General features: G+C 52.3%; 1 protein-coding gene across 1 annotated transcript in view; it reads right to left on the bottom strand.

Annotated features, from left to right (window-relative positions):
• Positions 1–19,995, bottom strand: part of LOC103198946 (Fc fragment of IgG binding protein) — a 52,745-nt gene that overhangs the window by 3,099 nt on the left and 29,651 nt on the right. The window contains exons 9-17 of the mRNA XM_007943151.1: positions 19,293–19,528; positions 16,090–16,501; positions 13,581–14,154; positions 12,457–13,073; positions 11,374–11,917; positions 8,850–9,421; positions 7,688–8,261; positions 6,515–6,714; positions 1,431–1,814 (exon numbers count right to left, since the gene is read on the bottom strand). Coding sequence (XP_007941342.1) covers positions 1,431–1,814; positions 6,515–6,714; positions 7,688–8,261; positions 8,850–9,421; positions 11,374–11,917; positions 12,457–13,073; positions 13,581–14,154; positions 16,090–16,501; positions 19,293–19,528 — 4,113 coding nt within the window. The remainder of the gene's footprint in view (positions 1–1,430; positions 1,815–6,514; positions 6,715–7,687; positions 8,262–8,849; positions 9,422–11,373; positions 11,918–12,456; positions 13,074–13,580; positions 14,155–16,089; positions 16,502–19,292; positions 19,529–19,995) is intronic.

Genomic DNA, 19,995 nt, shown 5'->3' with positions numbered 1-19,995 from the left:
GAACTTGGACTTAAAGCCTCCAAATTGTAAGAATAAACTCCTGTTTGTTAAGGCCATCCCGTTTGTGGTATATTTCTTGTCAGAGCGGCACTAGGTAACTAGAACAGTTGCTGAAGTGGTCGGCTGTTGGTTTTGCCCACCAACACCTCTATCACTCTCTTCTGTTAGGAAAACCTCCCTTCGATTCTCCTTTGGGCCCCGATCCATATCCCACCCTGAGTGAGCGCCATGCTGACTATGTGCGCGGAAAAGAGTTAACATGGCAGGCCTGGGACTGCTTTCCTTAGAGGGGCTGCTTCCGTGGTTGGCTCTTGGGTGGCGTCTGGGAACTTAGATTTCCAGAGAGTTTCCACCATTCCCAGAACTGGTAGGACTGGCTCAGTATGCCTGAACTATTTGTAAACATAAAGTGGTTTATGCTGAACACCTCGCTTTCTTTCTGAGTCTGGAATTTTGGTATCTGCTAGGCAAAGGGCGCCTACATGACCAGCTTCCAGTAAAAACCCAGGGCACTGGATCTGTAATGAATTACCCGTGTAGACAAACATTGTCACTACTCATAGCTGCAGGAATTAAGCACACATTGTGCGACCTCATGGGGAGAAGACTCTGGAAACCTTGTGCTTGGTTTCCTCCAGACTTCGCTGCATGAGCCTAGTCCTTTTGCTGATTTTGCTTTGTATTTCTTTGCTGCAATAAATCTTGGCTGTACAACTGTATGCTGAGTCTTCTGAATCCTAGAGCAAATCAATGAACCTAGGAATGGTCTTGGGAACCCCCAACACATTGTGTGACCCCAACCTGACCAATCACTATTCCATCCCTAAGGACAAAGCAGTTGGTTCTGGGGTGGGCATGTGACCTAAACTGGACCAGGGAAAGATAATCCTGCTTTTTTTTTTTTTTTTTTTGTGGTTGTTGTATCACTTTCTGCTAAGGCAGCTAAGCTTGTGGGATGCAGGCCTGGAGCAGCTGGGGCGCCATCTTTGCCCCTTCATTCTGCCTAAGAATGAAGCTGATTTGGTAAACAGCAAGTCTAAGAGGCAGAAGAAGAAATTCCTGATAATACTGCCAGGGCACCTGGATCTAGCCACTCCTGAAGCTCTATCCCTGGACATTCTAGTAATATGAGCCCATAAATTCCTCTTTGCTTAAGGCAATTTTTGTTCCTGCCAATTCTTGATTCCCATCACTTGCAATCAATGGAGTCTTGATTAATACTAGTATCAAAATTATTAAGTTACACGAGAATGTTTTTGCTCCTCAAAGACTCAGCTGGCACAGAGAGACTAAGAGTTTGAAAGATTGAGACAAATACAAATCCCGAGACCAAACTGCAGAGACACAGATGAAGACAACACAGAAGGAGACAGACAAGCAGCCAGGGATGCAGGGACATTGCAACCGGAAGAACAAAACTGCAGGCTTACCCACACGCCCTGGTTCCGAGTCACGGTGACCAGCCCATCCCGGAAGAAGATGTGGGCCCAGCCCACAGCTTCAGCCTTGCCGTGGCAGGGCCTGATGTCAGTAACCACTCGGTACCAAGGACTAGTCTGCCGTCGTCTTGGGCAGAGGGAAGAGAGCTCGTAGACGCCAGGAGAGCTGACGGCTCTGCGGGCCCCATCAAAGGTGGTGAGGTTGGCGTCTGCAGAGAAGAAGCAGAGGCCACGGGGGGTCCAGCAGTTCCGGGTCCCGGCCTGGACCTCGCAGACGCGGCCTGCAGGGCAGCCAGCTGCCTGGCACGTGAGGCCGGTGCTTAGGGAGCAGGAACAGCGCTCACTGCAGTCTGAAGTGAGCAGGGAGGAGTTCACCTGTGACAGGAAGGAACAGGTGACGGCGGTGAGGTGCACTGCAAAAATGACCACAATCCTGCTTTTCAGTGTAATGAAAGCAAGAAATAATGAAATCAAATCATCTGGCCGCTGAAGAATCTGTACCACCATGAACGATGCTACCGGGTAAGGTCTGCTCTGATTGGATGGTCAGTCAGTTGTGACCCTCAGTGCCCTCTTTGCTGACAGCTCTTTCAACTGATCCTAAATATTCCCGTGGCCTCCAGGAGTGATTTCAAACCCCAAACACCAGTACCCATGTGGAGTGATGTTGCAGCAACTCGTCTCAAGAAGTGGAGTTGAATTCCCCTCCCCCTGAATCTGATGACTGTGCTCTGGCCAATACTACACTGTATTGCAGGAGCAATGGTGTGCCAGCTTCTAGACCCCAGAGACCTTGCAGCTCCACTGTCTCTCTCTTAGAATTCTGCTCGGCCACCATAACAATTCTGGACTAGCCTGCTGGAGGACGAGAGGCCATGGCGAAGAGAAACAACTACCTCAGCTAAAACCAGCCTAGATCAGCCAGCCCTAAGCCAATCCATCCGTGATTACAGATACATGAGTGAGCCCAGGGGACAGCAGAAGAGCCGCCCAGCTGAGCCCAGCCCAAACTGCACAATCTCAGAACTGTGAACTGAGTAAGTGGTTATCCTTTCAAACCACTGAGTTTTGGGGATGTTGTTGTTATTTGCTGTCGAGTCGGCCTCGACTCATAGCGACCCCTCCTTGGGTTTCCGAGGCAGTAGCACTATGGAAGTAGGATTGCCCAACCTTCCTTCCGAGGAGTGGCTGGTGGGTTTGAACCGCCAGCCTTCTGGTTAGCAGTCAAGTGTCTTAGGCATTATGCTACCAGAGGTCCCTGTTTTGGGGATAGTTTTAATTTTTATTTATTTTTTTTAATTTTTATTGTGATTTGGATAAAAGTTTAGAGAGCAAATTCATTTTTCATACAGCAGTTCACACATGTTTCATGGTATTGACTGCAATCCCCACGATGTAACAGCTCTCTTCCCACTTCCTCCCTGTAGTTACCTCTTCCCTGTGTCCTTTCCTGTACATTCTGCCCCCTGAACAAATGCTGCCCTTCTGTTCTCCCGTGACTGGCAGTTCTAAGGAGTGATGTAAATGTTCACCCTCTATGCCTGTCTGTTGTTTGGCTGGAAGCCATAGCATAGGAGTGAGTTCAATTCCAGACCTGAAAGGTAACTAGGGGCCGCAGTCTCTGGGGTCTCATCAGGTTCTATCAGACCAGTAAACTTGGTCATTTTTATGATTTTGGGTTTCTGGTGATAGTTTTTAAGCCAGAGAAAGTTAACTGCTACGGGTAGAAGTGGGCATTGGAGATGACCCAGAGTCCTGACACCCACAGCCTCGAACCCAGGGCCTAGAAACCCAATCCTAGTAGCCTGCTTTCTCTGGTTTTCTCCCACCTGACTGGCTACTCTTTCTCCATCGTGTTGTTGGGTTCTTCCCCATCTCACAAATCCTTAACTCTATCTAGCCTAGGGCTCAGTCTCAGACCTTTCTTCACATCTACTTACATCACTACCCTCGGTGATCTCATCCAATTTCAAGAAAACTAAAAGTAGTGTGTGATCCTGGACTAGACCCTGTCCCCCCAAAAAACAAACAAACAAAAAAACCAAACACATTGCTGTCAAGTCAGTTCCAACTCATAGTGACCCTAGGACAGAGCAGAAATGCCCCATAGGGTTTCCAAGGCTGTAAATCTTTATGGAAGCAGACTGCCACATCTTTCTCCTATGGAGCAGCTGGTGGGTTCAAACCACCAACCTTCTAGTTAGCCAAGCACTTAACCACTGTGCCACCAGGGCTCCTGGCCCCTGGACCAGAGCAAGGTAAGTTGTTATAGAGGGCTTTGTTGGGACAACTGGCAAAATTTGAATAAAATCTTTAGATTATATTATTGATTAGTTTCCTGATTTTAGTAACTGTACTGTGGCCACATAAATGAATTTCCTTAGTTTTAGGAAATCCACACTGAAGTATTTACAGGTAAAGGGGATCATGTCTGTAATGTATTCTCAAATGGTTCAGAAAAAATATAAATATACAGGTAGAGCAACGGATACACAGACAGATGAATGATAGAGAAAGCAAACATGCCATAATCTCAACAATTAGAGAATCTTCCATGGGAGGCAGAAGGGCGGCATTTGCTCAGGCAGAAAGCCAGAGGGCAGGGATCCACAGGAAAGAAGGACAAGGGGAAAGCGGAAAAGGCAGGGAGGCAGTGGGAAGAGAGCTGTTACCTTGTGGGGACTGAAATCAATGTCATGAAACAAAATGTGTATGAACTGTTGAATGGAAAAACATTTGCTCTGTAAACTTTCACCCAGATCACAATAAAAAGTTAAATTACTTCAATGATTAAAATAATAAGACAATGCGAAAATCTGATGAAGGGTGTACAAGGGTTCTTTACACTATTCCTGAACTTTTAAGTCTGAATTCTTTCAAAATAAAAAGTATGAAAACTTAAAAAAAAAATGAATGAATGTAACCGACTGACTACTGTCTCTATATTAAGAGTTCCCAGCCCAGCTCTCTGTCCTGAATGCCATACTCACATATCCAAGAAAACTTCCAGCCCAGGCAGGGTCAGGCCAGGACTGGGGAGGTATGGACAGAGAGGTTGGGCTGGCATGGGGGCAACACAGAGGGCTGTGGGAACCTCAAAGAGGGGGTCTAACCCAGCCTAGAGGATCAGGAATGGCTTGCTGTAGGAAACAAGACATGAAAGATGGAGCAGAAAATTGACATAGCCTTCCCCAGAAGGGATTTCTAGTCTACTTTTCTGCTGTGTGTAAAACTGGGTGAATGAAGATGGAATGTGGAATGCCCTCTCCTTTATCCAACGAACATGTGTTTGGAGAAGCAGGATAGCCTAGTTGTTTAGGAGAGTGGGCCCAGGCTGCTGTGATGTGAATCCCAGCAGCATCATTTGCTAATGGGAACCCTTGGGTGCACATCTCAATGCCGTAATTTCTTCATTACAGAATAAAGTAAATAACAATAGTTCCTGCTCATAAGATTGTTGTGATTATTAAATAGACACTTGTCATAAACTTGGTATGTAGTAAGAGCTCAAAAAATACCATTAACAAAAATAAATCCACTATTAACAGTTATTAAATTGTGCATTCATATTAAATTAAATGATTGCTAGCTGTCCTAACTATTGTGTTGTTGTACATTGCTATCATTTTTATTGCAGGTGAGGTGAGGTGAGGTGAGGTCCTGCATTCAGTGGGAGCCTTCCGTACACAATCCCACCCGACCCTTAGACACCCAGGGTGCGATGTTGATGATCAACCCCGTTTTACAGGGGAGGAAACAGAAGCTCAGGGAGGGGACTGTGGCAGGCAGAACAATGACCTCCCAGAGTAATCAGATCCTAATTCCTAGAAGGTGTAAATGTTACCTGGTATTTCACACATGTGATTAAGCTAAGGATCTTGAGATGGGGGGTTATCCTTGTGGTGCAGTGAAAGATGTGGTATGGCTTTTCTAGCCAGTCTTTGTGACTCCCACCAGATTATTGGGAAGGACTGTGCAAATAAGGTGTATGGAACTCTAACATTGGGATTGGTTAGTTTTGTCACTCTGCTAGGCTTAAAATGAGCCCTCCCAGAGGCAGACCAGCCACTCCTCGGAAGGAAGATGGGGCAATCTATTTCTGCAGTGATACTGCCTCGGAAATGCAAGGAGGGGTCGCTATGAGTCAGGTCTGACTTGATGGCACATAACAATAACAAGAGGCAGAGAGGGGATCTCAGTGCCATCAAGAGAGAAGAGCCAGACATGGAGTGGAGTTCAGCACATCCGTGGACCTGAGATCCCTGGACTGGACCTCTGTGGCAGAGATGATGCCCAGCTGAGAGGTGGTGGCAGAGCAACCAAGAGGCCTGAGACAGAGCGGTGGGCTTTCCAGTCCACGGAGCAAGAGAGCAGAGTGCCTTTGGGCAGGAGGCTTGCTGGCACAGTGGGGTGCACCTGGGTGCACCTCTTGGCTGAGCTAAAAGAGCTTTGTAGCACTTGTCCAGCAGAGCAGAGGCCAGGCCAAGAGGCCAAGGCCCAGAGGGGCGTACCTGAGGGCACAGCAGAGGGGAGACTTCTGACTGAAGAACTGTATCCTGAGCGCATTCCCGAACTTGAGTTGTACTATAGCCTGTTACTTTCCTAATAAACCCCATAATCGTGAGTACTGTCTGTGGTTCTGTGTGGCTACTGCAACAAATTATTGAACCCAGCAGAGAAGTAGAGTGCTGTGGGATGGGATGGTTGGTGTCAGAGTTGGTGAAAACATTTGGAGGGTGGAGGTATTTTTGCTGTGACAATCATGGATGCTGGGAGAGGCAAGGAATGGACCACAGCCCTGCCAACACCTTAATTTCAGCCCACTGCTACTCATTGCACACTTCTGGTCTCCAGAACTGTGAGAGAATAAATTTATCTTGTTTTAAGCTGCCAGGTTTGTGGTAACTTGTTACGGCACCACAGGAAACTAATCCAGGGATGTCAGCCAGCACTGAGTCACACAGCTGGGACGTGGTGGCAGCTCCTCTGTTCCCATCCTGGGGAGGTCGGCACAGAAGCTCTCAGCCTCCTCCCAGCCCCCGCACCCTCCCTGCCCACCTGAAGCCCCTGCTCACCGGCAGGTACCGGCCGCCATGGGTGCAGCCGCAGTCTCTGGTGGGGATGCAAACTCCCTGGGAGAGCAGGAAGCGGTCATCACACTCACAGCCCTCGAAGCAACGGGTGGTGCAGCCTGTGAGGCCCGAGAGAGCCGCACAGGAGCCCTGGCAGGAGCGCATGCAGATGGAATAGTGGCTGTGGGCAGGGCATTGGAGAGCTGCAGAAAGAAGAGGCAGGGCAGGTCATGTCTCCATGTGACACAGGATAATTAAGAGAGAGTACTGGACTGAGGAACTCTGGTGGCTAGTGCCTGAGGCATCTGACTGCTATCCAGAAGGCTAGCAGTTCAAACCCACCAGCCTCTCCACGGAAGGAAGACTGGGCCATCTACTTCCATAAAGATTTACCGCCTCAGAAACCCAAAGGAGTCACTATGAGTTGGAACCGACTAGATGGCATTGAGTATTGAGGAGCTACTGTACACTCAGCCCTGGGTAATGCCCTGCTGGGGACAAAAGTGATGAAGACAGTCCCAAGCCTGCCCTTGTGGAGTTCCTATCCAGTGGGACAGACAGTGACAGCCCAGAGAGGTTGAGGCCATGATGGGGGCCAGGGGATGCCTCCAGGGTAACGCCTGGAGCTGAGGCTGGGTGATCAGTAGACAGTGTGGTTGTCCTAAGATGGGGACCAGGGAGGGAGACCCCGAGGATCAAGTTTGGGGTGAAACGCTGAGGTCAGCTGGGAATACAGCAGGTACAAGGACCCCTCAGGACACCCAGGGAAAAGTGTCCAGCTAGCCACTGAATCCCTGAGTCTGACAGTCAGGAGAGCTGCGATGAGGTGTAAGGTCATGGAGTGGATGGCCAGGTGGAGTCCTGCCCTGAACATTAGAGGGGACATGGCTGTGCCTGGGGGTCTGACCCAGGCTTTACTGAGTGAGCTCCTGACCTGCCTTTCCTCCCACCATGTCACCACAGAGTCTAGTACAGAGCCCTCAGGAAGGAATGAACTTAAGGCTTAAGGAGAGTGGGCCCCAGAAAGGGCAGCCAGGGAGGTAGCAGGGAAACCAGCAGGATGGGAACGGGATGAGCAAGGGCAGAAGCACTTCCGTGAGGAGGGCCTGCTCCTGAGATGAAGATGGGAGAAGGAACAGGTCAGGAGATAGCCCAGAGATGTCTGTGAACACTCACGGCAGAAGCTGTCTGTCCTCCAGGGCTTTACGGCCAAGCCAGCCGCCTGGCAGGCTGCTGTGTAGGCCGCCAGGCTGCGGCAGAGGAAGGCACTGTCGCCCTTTTGGGCGCACAGGTCGTACACACACTGGCGGAAGTACTCAGAGGGGCTCAGCGCTGTGTGGCAGCCTGCGAATGGGCCATGGGGGTCCCGCAAACGCCCGCAGGCCTTGGTGCTTTCATACGGTGCCGTCTCCTCTGCAGAGCACACAGGGCAGCGGTGGGGCCCACAGCCCTCGCCACAGCCCTGGGAGGAGCCAGGCGCCCGCCATGCAGCTCCGAAGGCTTCCACGCTGGGGGCCACGTTGCCATTGGGCAGGACAAAGTCGTCGCTCCAGTTGCCATTGAAATTGCCACAGAGGCCACAGAGCCGGCCGCGGAAGGGGCTTGGGATGGACATAAGGACGTGGGCGTCGCCATCAAAGAGCAGGCGCAGCCCTTTGGCCGTCTGCAGAACCATGTTGCGTCCTTCAGCAGTCACCCGAACGGGGCCCACAGCCACAGGCAGGGTCACAGCTTCGCCGTCCACGAAGACCTGGGTGGAAGGGTCAGGTGGGTCAGGGACTCAAAAATCCACTGGGGGGGGGGCCCTGTCCCTTCATGCCCCCAGGGTAGAGCTGTGTCTCCCTTGGATGCCCTACCATGTCCACTCAGATCTGACTGGGTCCCCTTCACACCTTCAGGGCACAGAACTGTCCCCCCTCAGATGCCCCACGGTGGGACCCCAGGGTAAAAAAGAAAAACAAAACTCACTGCCATCCATTCGATCTCAACTCACAGCAATACCTCCTTGGGTTTCCGAGGCAATGTCTCTACGGAAGTAGATTGTCCAATCTTCCTTCCGAGGAGGACTTCTGGTTAGCAGTCAAGTGCCTTGGGCACTATGCCACCAGAGCTCCAATTAAGACAGGGCAAAGACTCCCTCAGTCTCCACATCCATCCCCACAGGGCAGGGCCATGTCCTCATCAGACCTCTCAAGGTGGGGCTATGTCTTCCTCAGATGTCCTAGGCTAGGGTCATTGTCCATTCAGATTTACCAGGGCAGGACTGTGTCTCCTCTCAAACTCCCCAGAGTAGGGCTGTACCCCCTCAGACTTTCAGTTCAGGGATGTGTCCACTCACCTGCAGACCCCGAGCCAGGCTCACAACATGGCCAGCCACAGTGACCAGCAGGCGTTGGGGGTCTCCGGCTGCATCTTTCTCCAGCACAATGGCGAAGTCCTCGTCCCCAGACTGTGGACGGCAGACTCGGGCCAACACATAGGAGCAGGAGCCATGCAGGTCATAGACACGCCCATCAAGGGTGATGTAATGGATGCCCCCGCTGGCCAGGCAGCGCCCACAGCCCGTAGCATGACAGGCCTGCACGCCGTTCTCTAACCGGCACTCCTCGTAGGGCCGGCACGCTGTACCCTCATCGCAGTGGACCAGGCCGCCTGGCCCACACTCACAGCGCCGCTCGCACTCAGGCCCTGGGTAGAAGGCCTCACCCAGCGGGTAGTAGTGGCCTTCATGGAGGCAGCCACACTGGCCCACAGGGACACATGTGTCCCCACTGAGCACAAAGCCAGCATCGCAGACACAACCCTCACGGCAGGCTGGCTCACAGCCCTCTGGCGCCGAGAGGCTTGGGCAGCTCACCGGGCAGGAATTACCACAGAGCTCATAGTGGCTGTGGGCAGGGCACTGGAGGGCTGTGGGAACAAGAGAGGAATGAGCCAGGCAGGGGAAGGGGTCAGGGTGGGGTGGTGGGGCTCAAAGTGGGATTATCTGCTTGGGCGCAATTGTGTCTTCGACCAACTTGATCTACTGCGTAGGGTGAGGGGTGCAAATGGTTAAGTGCTGGACTTAAGTGCTGGGGTTGGTGGTTCAAATGCATCTGCAGGAACCTTGGGAGAGAGACTTGCTGAGCTGCTTTGGAAAGGTCACAGCTCTGAACACCCCACAGACCAGTTCTGTTCTGCACACATGGAGACACCATGAGTTGGAATCCAGTCGACAGCAACTAACAACAATCTGACTGGGTGTAGTCATGAGTGAATCTGTCCAGGGGTCTGACCTGGGTATCTGATCCAGTACATCTGACTGGAGGATTCAGTATGGGGATCTGTTGGGGGATGCATATGTAACCAGGCTGAGCGTTAATCTAATCAAGCATCTTTCTAAAGGTTGAGTGATTCTGACTGGGTGGATGTGACCATGTATGGGGATGTGACCATCTAGATCTAACCGGGATAAGGAGGCTCTAGTGGTCTCATTAGGAGCTCTGGTAGCATATGAAAGTTGGGAACCGGAGATGTGTACAGGGACGCAGTGCCTAAGGCATTTGGCAAGGTTGGTGGTTCAAACCCACCAGCCACTCTGCAGGAGGAAGATGAGGCAACCTACTTCCGTAAAGATTTACAGTCTTGGAAACCCAGTGGGAGTCGCTATGTGTCAAAATCAACTCAACGACAGTGGGTGGGTGGGTGGTGTAGTGGTTAAGGCATTTGGCTGCTAACCAAAAGCTTGGTGGTTTGAACCCATCAGCTGCTTCGTGAAAGGAAAATGGAGTGCTCTGGTTATTTAAAGATTTACAGCCTTGGAGACCCAAAGGGTTGGAATCAACTGCATGACAATGGTTTTTTTTTTTTTTTTTTGTGAGTATCCCACAGTGTGACCCTGACTGGGGCATCTGATCAGGTGCATCTGGAGGGAGAATGTGCCTGAATGTACCTGGCACACATCTGTCAGAGTCTGTCTGACATGGTTGGTACAGTATGTGACTCAGACCCCGCATCTCTGACTGGGCAAAGCTGACAGGATGAATTTGATCAACGATACCTGACCGAGGGGAACTGACCAGGACCATCCAACTATGAAGGAGCTCTGGTGGTGTAGCAGATAAGGCATCTGGCTGCTAACCAGAAGGTTATAGTTCAAACCCACCAGCAGCTCCGTGGAAGGAAGACTGGGTGATCTACTTCCGCCTTGGAAAACCAATGGGGGTCACTACTCGATGGCAATGAGTTTTCTGTTGTTGTTGTTGTTGTTGTTGATTTGACTATGAATCTGTATACAGGTAGTTAACTGGGACTATGTCAGGGTGGGGAGCCTGTCTGGTGTATCTGGCCAGGTGTGTCTCAGTGTATTGATGTCACTGAAGTTATCAAACCAATTCTATCTGATCAAGTGTATTTCGGTGTGTCATCCAGACTGGCTATATCTGATCAGGTTTGTTCCACTGTAAATCTGACCAAGTGTCTAATTGGTGAGGTCCCTGTCTGAGGTCTAGGGACCTCTGACCAGGTGCAACTCACTAGGACTGACTGGGGAGACTGTTTACTGCTCCTGTGTATTCGCTGTGTTACTTTAACAGGGTCATCCACCCAGTTTATAGACTAGGATACCTGAGCGTGTGAATCCACAAGACTGAATTGGTCCAAGGGTTCCTGATCAGGTGTCTGAGTTTTTCCCACTGGTGTACCTGGCCTGGTGTATTTCAGTGCATAGTTGCGAAGGAGTCTCTCTGACTGATACTTGGTTCAGGGGAGGCAAGGTGGACCCTAAAACTCACCGAGAGGAAAAGGCTGTTGTCTTACAGTCCTGCGAACTGAGCTGGGACCACGCCCCCTCCCGTGTGGATCATGCATGAATCAGTACTCACGGCAGAAGTCCGGCCGCCTCCACTCGCCCAGCTGGGCCCCAGCGGCCTGGCAGGCTGCCACGTAGGCGGCCACGGCAGGGCAGAGGCTTCCCGGGTGGCCCTCAGCCTGGCAGGCGTCCAGCAGGCAGGCCTGGAAGTACTGCGTGGGCGGCACAAGGTTGTGGCAGGGCGCCAGAGGGCCTTCCGGCGCCGAGATCACGCCGCAGGCGTCCGGGCCGCCGAAGGCAGCCTGCTGCTCTGGCGTACACAGTGGCGGGCACGGCCCAGGCACGCACTCTCCGCAGCCCGCGGCGCCGCCCACTTGCCAGCCTCCGGGATTCCCGTCCACAGCCTGCAGGTCGTCTGCAGGGTCCCGGTTGTAGTTCCCGCACAAGCCACAGAGGGCGCCCGCGTACGCCGCTGGCACACGCAGGCGCACGAAGCTGTTCCCGTCGAAAGCCAGCGAGATCCCGGTGGCGGTGGTCACTACTACGTCTGCGCCGCTCAGGTAAGCGCGCAGGCGCGAATCCAGCTGGAAGGGCAGTGCCACGAGCTTGCCGTCCACCTGCGGGCGCGGGCGGGACAGAATGAGCCTCAGGGCTACGGAGTTGAATCCTGGCTCCAACACTTAATAGCTGAGGGACCTTCCCTCTTGAAACAATTATTATTATAGTGATAGTAACAAGAACTACAGCATAACTACAAATGATAATTACAGTATCCATAAGAAGCTCTTACATTCTCAGCTGAGCCTAACTGTGGTCACTTACAATATCTGCTCTGGTAGTTAGTAATGACAATCCTAAGTATGGTAATAAAAATAGTGATTACACAACCGAACGGTTTGTCTCTCATGGACCCCACGGTGAACACTTATGGATACAATGTCACTGGTTCCTCACACTCTCCTCGGAAGCGAATACTTTTCTCAGATCCATTTTACAAAGGAATAAATAAGGCTCAGAGAGGGCAAAGCCACAGCTCCAAGCCATCAGGCTCTAAAGTCTGAGCTCTGTGCCCCTTCACCATGCCGGTGCCCAGCATTAAGTGGTGAAAGGGGCTGGGGGAATGGCAGCCCCAGGGCTGGCCCGCAGCCCTCCTCACCTGCAGCTGCCGCGGCCACTGGGCGCTGAGGGTCAGGCTGTGGTCGTAGATGTGCAGGGTGACACTGCGGGTGTAGCTGACCACCTGGCTGCCTCGGTGCTCATTGGTTACAGTGACAGTGAAGTTCTCAGCCCCCTTGGGTGGCGTCTGGCAGGGCGCGCTCAGTAGGTACTCGCAGGCCCCCTGGAAGTCAAATCGCTTCCCATCCAGGGTGATGTAATGGGGATCACCCCACGCCTGGCACTCAGCTGTGCTGATGGGGTGACAGCCGTGCTGGCCCGAGGGCAGAAGGGCACACTCTTCACCCAGCCCACAGCTGGCAGCTGTGCAGACCAGAGAGCCACCCGCAGGCCCACAGCGGCACCGCCGGGAGCAGGTGCCGTCGGCCCAGAACTCGCTGCCTGCTTCGTGGTAGGTGCCGTTGGCCCAGCAGCCGCAGCCCCCATCCAGGGGCACACAGCGGTCAACGCTCAACACGAAGCCCGCATCGCACTGGCAGCCTTCAGCGCAAGGACCTGTACATGGGTCTGGCGTTGTAGGGGGCGCAGGGGACGGGCAGCTGGCTGGGCAGGGTGGGCCACAGAGCTCGTAGTGGCTGTTGTCAGGACAGGGGATGGCTGTGGGCGGAAGAAGGAGAAGGAGAGAAGGGTGTCAGGGAGAGGGGGTCTGGGCACAGAGCAAGACAGACAGACACACTCGGAGGGGGGATGGGGGTGCAGAAAGGGAGCTTGATTCAGATAAAGAGAAACAGAGAGAAACTCAAAAATAGACCAGGGCCTGGACCAGGCATGGAAGACACCAAAAACGAAAGAAAAGGGAGAGACCGAGAGAGGGAGAGGTCAGACAGAGACACAGCAAGAGATACAGAGTCAGAGAAGACAGAGAGAGAGACCCAGACAGAGTCAGAGAGAGAGAGACAGACAGAACGAGACAGGGTGAGAGGGACAGAGACCCAGGCAGAGAGAGATAAGAGAAGAAGGATGAAAGGGTGACAGAGAAGCACAAGACGCAGGAGAGACGTAGACAGCCAGCCAGACATAGGCAAACAAAGAGACCAACAGATGCAGATGTTCTGGAGTGAACCCAGGATCCCCCGCCCCCAGTACAGCTCCCCCAGCGCTCACCGCAGTCAGCCTGCTCCCGCCAGTCTTGGATGGTGATCCCGGCTGCCTGGCAGGCGGCAGCGTAGGCAGCCAGTGCCTGGCAAAGTATGTCGTGGGCCCCACCGCCCAGGCAGACATCCAAGACGCAGCCCTTGAAAAAGCTATCGGGTGGCACATGGGCATGGCAAGTGGCGAAGGGACCACCCGTGCCAGGGGCCAAGAGTCCGCAGAAGCCAGGGCCCCCGAACTCCTCCAGCCGGTCCTCGGGACACGTTGGGCAGGACCCCTGACATTCATCCCAGCACAGTGGGTCCCAGCCCGGGGCTCTCCAGCTGCCGCCCCAGACGGGGATGGAGGGAGCCAGTGTGCCGTTGGGGAAGACTTGGTCGTTGTTGGGATTTCTATCCATGTTCCCACACAGCCCACACACCGCGCCATGATAGCTGCTGGGCAGGGTCACCTCCACCCGCCAGTCCCAGTCATAGGTGACCCGCAGCCCGAAGTCTGCCACCAGCACGGCCTTGGATGCACCGTGGGTCACTGTCAGCCGGCCGCCGGCTGCTGAGACAGGCAGTGCTGTCAGCACACCGTTCACCTGGGGAGAAAGGGAGGCCAACAAGGGTCACTCCAGGGCGGAGGCACCATCTCTGGTCCCGTGTCCCCACCCATCCTGCTGGGACAGGAGCTGCCAAGGCCTTTCTCATGACCGATGGGTGTGCAGTCATTTGACAAACATGGGTGTTGACTGTTGTTGTTTTGTGCCGTCAAGTCGGACCCGACTCATAGCGACCCCTCCTTGGGTTTCCAAGGCAGTATCACTACGGAAGTAGATTGCCTCATCTTCCGAGGAGTGGCTGGTGGGTTTGAACCACCAGCCTTCTGGTTAGCAGTCAAGTGCCTTAGACACTACGCAACCAGAGCTCCCAGTGTTGACTCTAGTCCAGGCCTAAGTCAGGGGAGTGACATCACTTCTCTGTCTCTTTCTATCTGGGTCTAGCTTTCTTTGTGCCCCCCTCCTCCATTCTCTGAGTATGTCTCTCTCTCTTCCTGACTCTCTTGTTCCCTGGGACACTCTCTTTATCCAGATCCATCTCTGTTTCTGGGCCTTTCTGCATCTTTCACTTGCTGTCTCTCTGCCCCCCTTTTCTCTAGGGTTCTCTCTTATCTGAGCTCAGCTCTCTTGGTGGGTCTCATATCTCCCCTTTCTCTTTCTCTCTGACTTACTCTCTACATCTCTCCTCATTGCTTTTTCTGAGCTAGAAGTAGTTACTCCCCATGATGAGACTGGTCATCAGCTCTCTGGTGCAATGTACTGTGAGCAGCTGAGGAGCTGCCGTAGGGATGTGGTCTGCTTCCTGTACACAAAAAGGTGCTTTGCGAAAGGTCTCATCTGGATCCCACATTTGGCCGAGCCTTCATCTCAGTGCCTGCCATGCTGCCTGCTGATCTTAGGACTGTCTCTGGACTTGAACTAGTGTCCTGCCAGGTTGATTGGTAATCTTGGGACTATGCCATTTTATCTGCCAACCTTGGGTTTGTCATCCTCAGCAGTTAGAAGCTGCCTGAGCTAAGAGACGCCTCTACCTCCAGTGGGCTTGAAGCAAGGGGCAGAGCTGAAGCCCAAGGTCAAAGGGCTTTCACCCAGCCCCTAGAGCTGGCACTTTGAACTCAGACTTTTAGCTTCCTAAACAGAGAATAAATCCCTGTTTGTTACAGCCACACACTTGTATTTTCTGTTGGAGTTGAACTAGTGAACACTAGAAAACCAAACCCAGGTCTCTCCAACCTTTGGAGCTCTGGTGGTGTAGTGGATAAGGCACTTGACTGCTAACTGGAAAGTTAGTGGTTCAACCCGCCAGTGGCTCCTTGGAAGGAAGATGGGGTGATCTACTTCCCTAAAGATTTACAGCCTTGGAAATCCACTGGGAGTCGCTATGAGTCAGAAATGACTCGATGGCAGTGAGTTTGGTTTTTTGGTCTGCGAGCCTCTCCCACTCTCTCAGCATCACTGAGTGCCCACGCTGCTCCGTACCTTACCCTCTCCCACTGAGCTGCCCTCAGCCTGCATCTCCCTTTCCTGGGGCAGGAAGGGTGGCCCCCCTCTTTCTCTCTTCACCTTCCTGAATCTCTCTCTGTGTCCATGTCTCTGGGCTTCTCATTCATTCCTCCACTCACCAGATGTTTACCTGGGCCAGACCCTGGGCTGAGCTCTTTACAAATACCACGTTGCTATGGAGTAAACCTGCTACAATCCCCATTTCACAGATGAGGAAACTGAGGTCCACTAAGGGAAGTCCCTGAGATCATGCAACTCATAAGAAGGAGATGCTGGATTCAAATTCAAGTCTCTGTAAAGAAGTAAGTTTTTAAGTCATACGTGAAAACCCTTAGTACCGGGCTAGGCTTGATTTAATTCCCAGGAGAAGGGGGATGTTTTTGCTGTTGTTTTGGTGTTGTTATTGCTGTTGTTGTCCTTTTGTTTTGGGCCTACCCAGGAGTGGGGTTCAGGGGGCCATCCTGTTGGACATACCCGGACTTTGCCAATTTCACCCTTGTGGATGGAGATATTGGTGCCGAGGGCGGTCACAGTGACGAGCCTCACGTAGGATACAGCAGGATTGCCTCGGTTCTCATTCTTGGTAATGACGGAGAAGGGTGTCAGGCCCTGGGCATTGACACCCGGGCAGCCAACTGCTGCCAGCACGTAGCTGCAGGTGCCCTGGAAGTCGAAGTCCCGGCCATCGAAGGAGTGGTAGTGTGGGTCACCCCACAGCCAGCATGTGGCCTCGTAGTTGGGCACGCACACACCCTGGCCACCCTGCTCCCGGCATGTCTCCTGTGGCCGACATGTCACTCCATGGCACGGGTCTGGGGGCAGAAGAGAGAGGATCTTGAGGGACTTCTCAGAATAAGACCAGCTGGTCCCCAGCACCTCCCTGAGTCTATGCCAGGAACATTGTCTGAGTGTTACTGCAGGTGACACCCAGATTCCAAGATCCTTGTATCTGAGACCCAGGACCTATATTTTGCTGTGCCCAAGATCCAGGCCCTCAAGGTTCCTCCACGTCTGACATCAGGCCTATGTGGGCTTTGTCCAAGATCCAGGCGTCACGGGTCCCTGCATGTAAGACACAGGCTCTAGGATGCCTACACCTGAGACCCAGGCCTGCAGTTTGCTATGTCTGAGACCCAGACCTCAGAGTCCACTCGCTTATGATCCCAACCCTGGGGATCTAGGCCTGGGACCGACAGACACATGACCCAGACCATGCTTGAGGCCCTGACTCTGAGGTCCCTGTATCTAAGTCTCAAGGTTTACAGAGCCCTTTGGACAAGACCCCATGCTCAGGTGGCTGTGTCTGAGACCTTGGCCTTGGGGATTCATTTCTGTGTTCAAGATCCTGTCCCTAGCATCACTGCACCCCAACTTTTGGAATCCTTATGTCCAAGACCCCAGCCTTAAAACTTCCTTCTCTTTCCCACTGTGTCAATTACCAATTTATTACCTCAGCTCCAAAATCTAGCCCTGGTGTTAGTCTTTGTCAGTAGGGGGTGCTGGAGGGACAGTGCAGGAGGAAGGGGCTCCTCCTGCTTCCAGTGTGAACTCTTGCTCTTGCTGTGTGAGAGGGCCAGCGGCATGTGTGACATCCATTTAGTGAGTCCCACTTGCTCCAGCTGGCTTCCCAGCAAGTCATTCAGGTGCCCCAGCAGGATGTTCCCCAGTGAGTTTTGGGCAGCACTCCCATGGACGCTAGCTCCAACCCCCAAATCCAAACTTGTCATCCAGTGAATTCTGACTCTTGGCAACCCCATGTGTTACAGAGTAGAATTGCTTCATAGGGTTTTCTTGGCTGTAACCTCTGGGCTCCCCAGACCTTTCTTCCACAGTGCTGCTGGTGGGTTGCACCGCCAACCTTTGAGTCTAGCTCTAACCTGTACAAACTTCCCTGCCATCCAGTGGGTCATAGCCACACCCTTTCCAGTGAGGTCTGAATCTCAGCCTTGAGGTGGGGTCCCTGTTCCAAATTCGTCCATTCCTTTGGTGTTCTGCTTTAACCCTAGAAGTAGGGACTGCTCTCTAGGTCTGCTACCTCTGTGTTTATTTGTGTCCTCTTCACCACTCAAGCTAAGTGAGACAAACTTGTCTGTCGGTTTGTCCTACTGTGGTGATGTGTTGCTGTGAGTCTCGAGGCTGTGCCACTGTTATTTCAAACCCAGTAGGGTGCACTTGTTGCACAGGTATCAGCCCAGCTTGCAGAATGAGACAGAATAGGGGTCAGTATGAGTCGGAAGCAACTCGACGGCACCTAACAACAACAACTTTACCACTCGGTAGTAAATGCCCTATTACAAGTATAATACTTTATATTTACTCTGGTAGCATAGTGCTTGACTGCTAACCAGAAGGCTGGTCGTTCAAACCCACCAGCCACTCCTCAGAAGGAAGGTTGGGCAATCTACTTCCATAGTGATACCGCCTCAGAAACCCAAGGAGGGGTTGCTATGAGTTGGGTCTGACTCAACGGCAAACAACAATCACAACATTGAAATTACAGAGCCCCTGGGGAGTGCAGGTGGTTAACATGCTCAGTTGCTCACAAAAATGTTGGGGGTTCAAGTCTACCCAGAGGCTCCTCAGAAAAGAGGCCTAGTGATGTACTTTCAAAAAAATCACCATCAAAAACCCTAAGGAGCATAGTTCTACTCTGAAGTATGTGTTAGAGTCAACTCAATGGCAGGTGGTATTCACTGTGTGATCTCTATTTCCTTACTGGACCCTGACTGTGGACATCCCATCCCTTCAAGTCCCTCTCACCTTGGCTGTCAATCCTGAGGGTCTCGATCCCCATCCCTCTCAGTTCTTCAGGGCCAATTCCCTTAGCCCAGGGGAGTTCCCTGCCCTTAACCCTAAGAAAACAGCCCTAGGAGGTGATTCTGTGACCCAATTTAGTCTTAAGGGGGTCCAATGTCTGAGACTCTACCCCTAGAAAACAGATCCTTGTCTTGAGGGGCATCCTGCATCCAAGGTCCCAGCCTTGGTGGGGTCTCTCTGTCCTCTGCCCTGGAAGTCTCTGCCTGAGACCTCACAACTCTATGCTTTCTGATCCTGTCCTCGGGGATCCCAGACTATCCTGTTCCTTGGTGTTGGTGTCTGAAGCTCCAAGCCTAATCCCTCACACCTACTCACTCACTGCCATTATCACAGCGACCCCTCCTTGGGTTTCCAAGGTGGTATCACTACGGAAGTAGATTGCCCAATCTTCCTTCTGAGGAGTGGCTGGTGGGTTTGAACTGCGAGCCTTTGGATTAGCAGTCAAATGCCTTAGGCACTATGCCACCAGAGTGCTCAGCAAACCATGGCAAAGGTGGCTGCCTGTTTTTGTAAATAAAGTTTTATTAGAACACAGCCATACTCATTGAATTACATATTATTGTTGATGTCTGCTTTCATGCTACAATGGCAAAACTCTGTAGTTCTGATAGAGACTGTATGGTCCACAAGCCTTAAATATTTACTGAAAAATTTTGCCTAGCCTTGCCTTACACAAAGGGTCTCTGATATCTGTCCTTAGAAACCTAGCCCTGAGGGTCCCCACAGCCAAGATTCCATCCTTAGGGTCCTTGCCTCCTAGAATAGAGGGTCTCTACCTCTGGGAAACCCAGCCTGGGGGTCCTCAGGTCTGAGACCTCAGCTTTAGTCTTCTGTGCCCCCCACCATGAAGATCACACCACCTCTCGGCTCCAGAATCTGTTCCCAGATGCCCCAGCCCTAGCCCAGCACCTTTGGTGATACAGCTCAGGACGCCTTCCGAGGGCAGGCACACCTGCTCAGGCCTGCAGCTGTGGTCCTGGCACAACAGACCTTTACCCGCATGGCACACGCACTGCTGCCGGCAGTTGTCAATGAGCACCGTCTGCTCTGGCTGTGGAAACAGGGCATGGCCATCAGGGTGCCTTCCTTCACAGAGCTCACAGCCCAGCAAAGGACAGACTTTAGACAAACATCCACTCAGGTGAATGGAAAAGGCCTAACTGTGAGAGATCAAAAGAGGAAAGCAGAAGGAATTAGGTGTAGGAATAACTGAGAGACAGTGTCTCATTTTTGTGGTCAGGTGTGGCCTGAGGTAGGGACTTTTTCCCATGATCACATTTAGAAAAGTCCTTCCCACTGCCATGTGGAAGCTGGACTAGAGGAAGCAAAACTGGGGGCTGACAACCCACCTTCAACTGCTGTACACAAACAGCCAACCAAGAACTATGCACACATTGTCATCCTCTATCACATCCACCAGGAGACAGGTGGTGAGTGCCTAAGTGCTGCCAAACTAGTGGACAGAGTAGCGCACCGGCCCCTATCACTTGGATGTATCAAAACAAAATAAAGCAAAAAACCTGGGCAAAACACAGCAATATACAACCACTAATTAAATACAAA

Source organism: Orycteropus afer, unplaced genomic scaffold, assembly GCF_000298275.1.
Source record: "Orycteropus afer afer isolate SDZICR_OR568_19922 unplaced genomic scaffold, OryAfe1.0 scaffold00099, whole genome shotgun sequence".
Lineage (NCBI taxonomy): Eukaryota > Metazoa > Chordata > Mammalia > Tubulidentata > Orycteropodidae > Orycteropus > Orycteropus afer.
The sequence above is the reverse complement of the archived record's forward strand: the minus strand, read 5'-3'. Positions and strand labels throughout refer to the sequence as shown.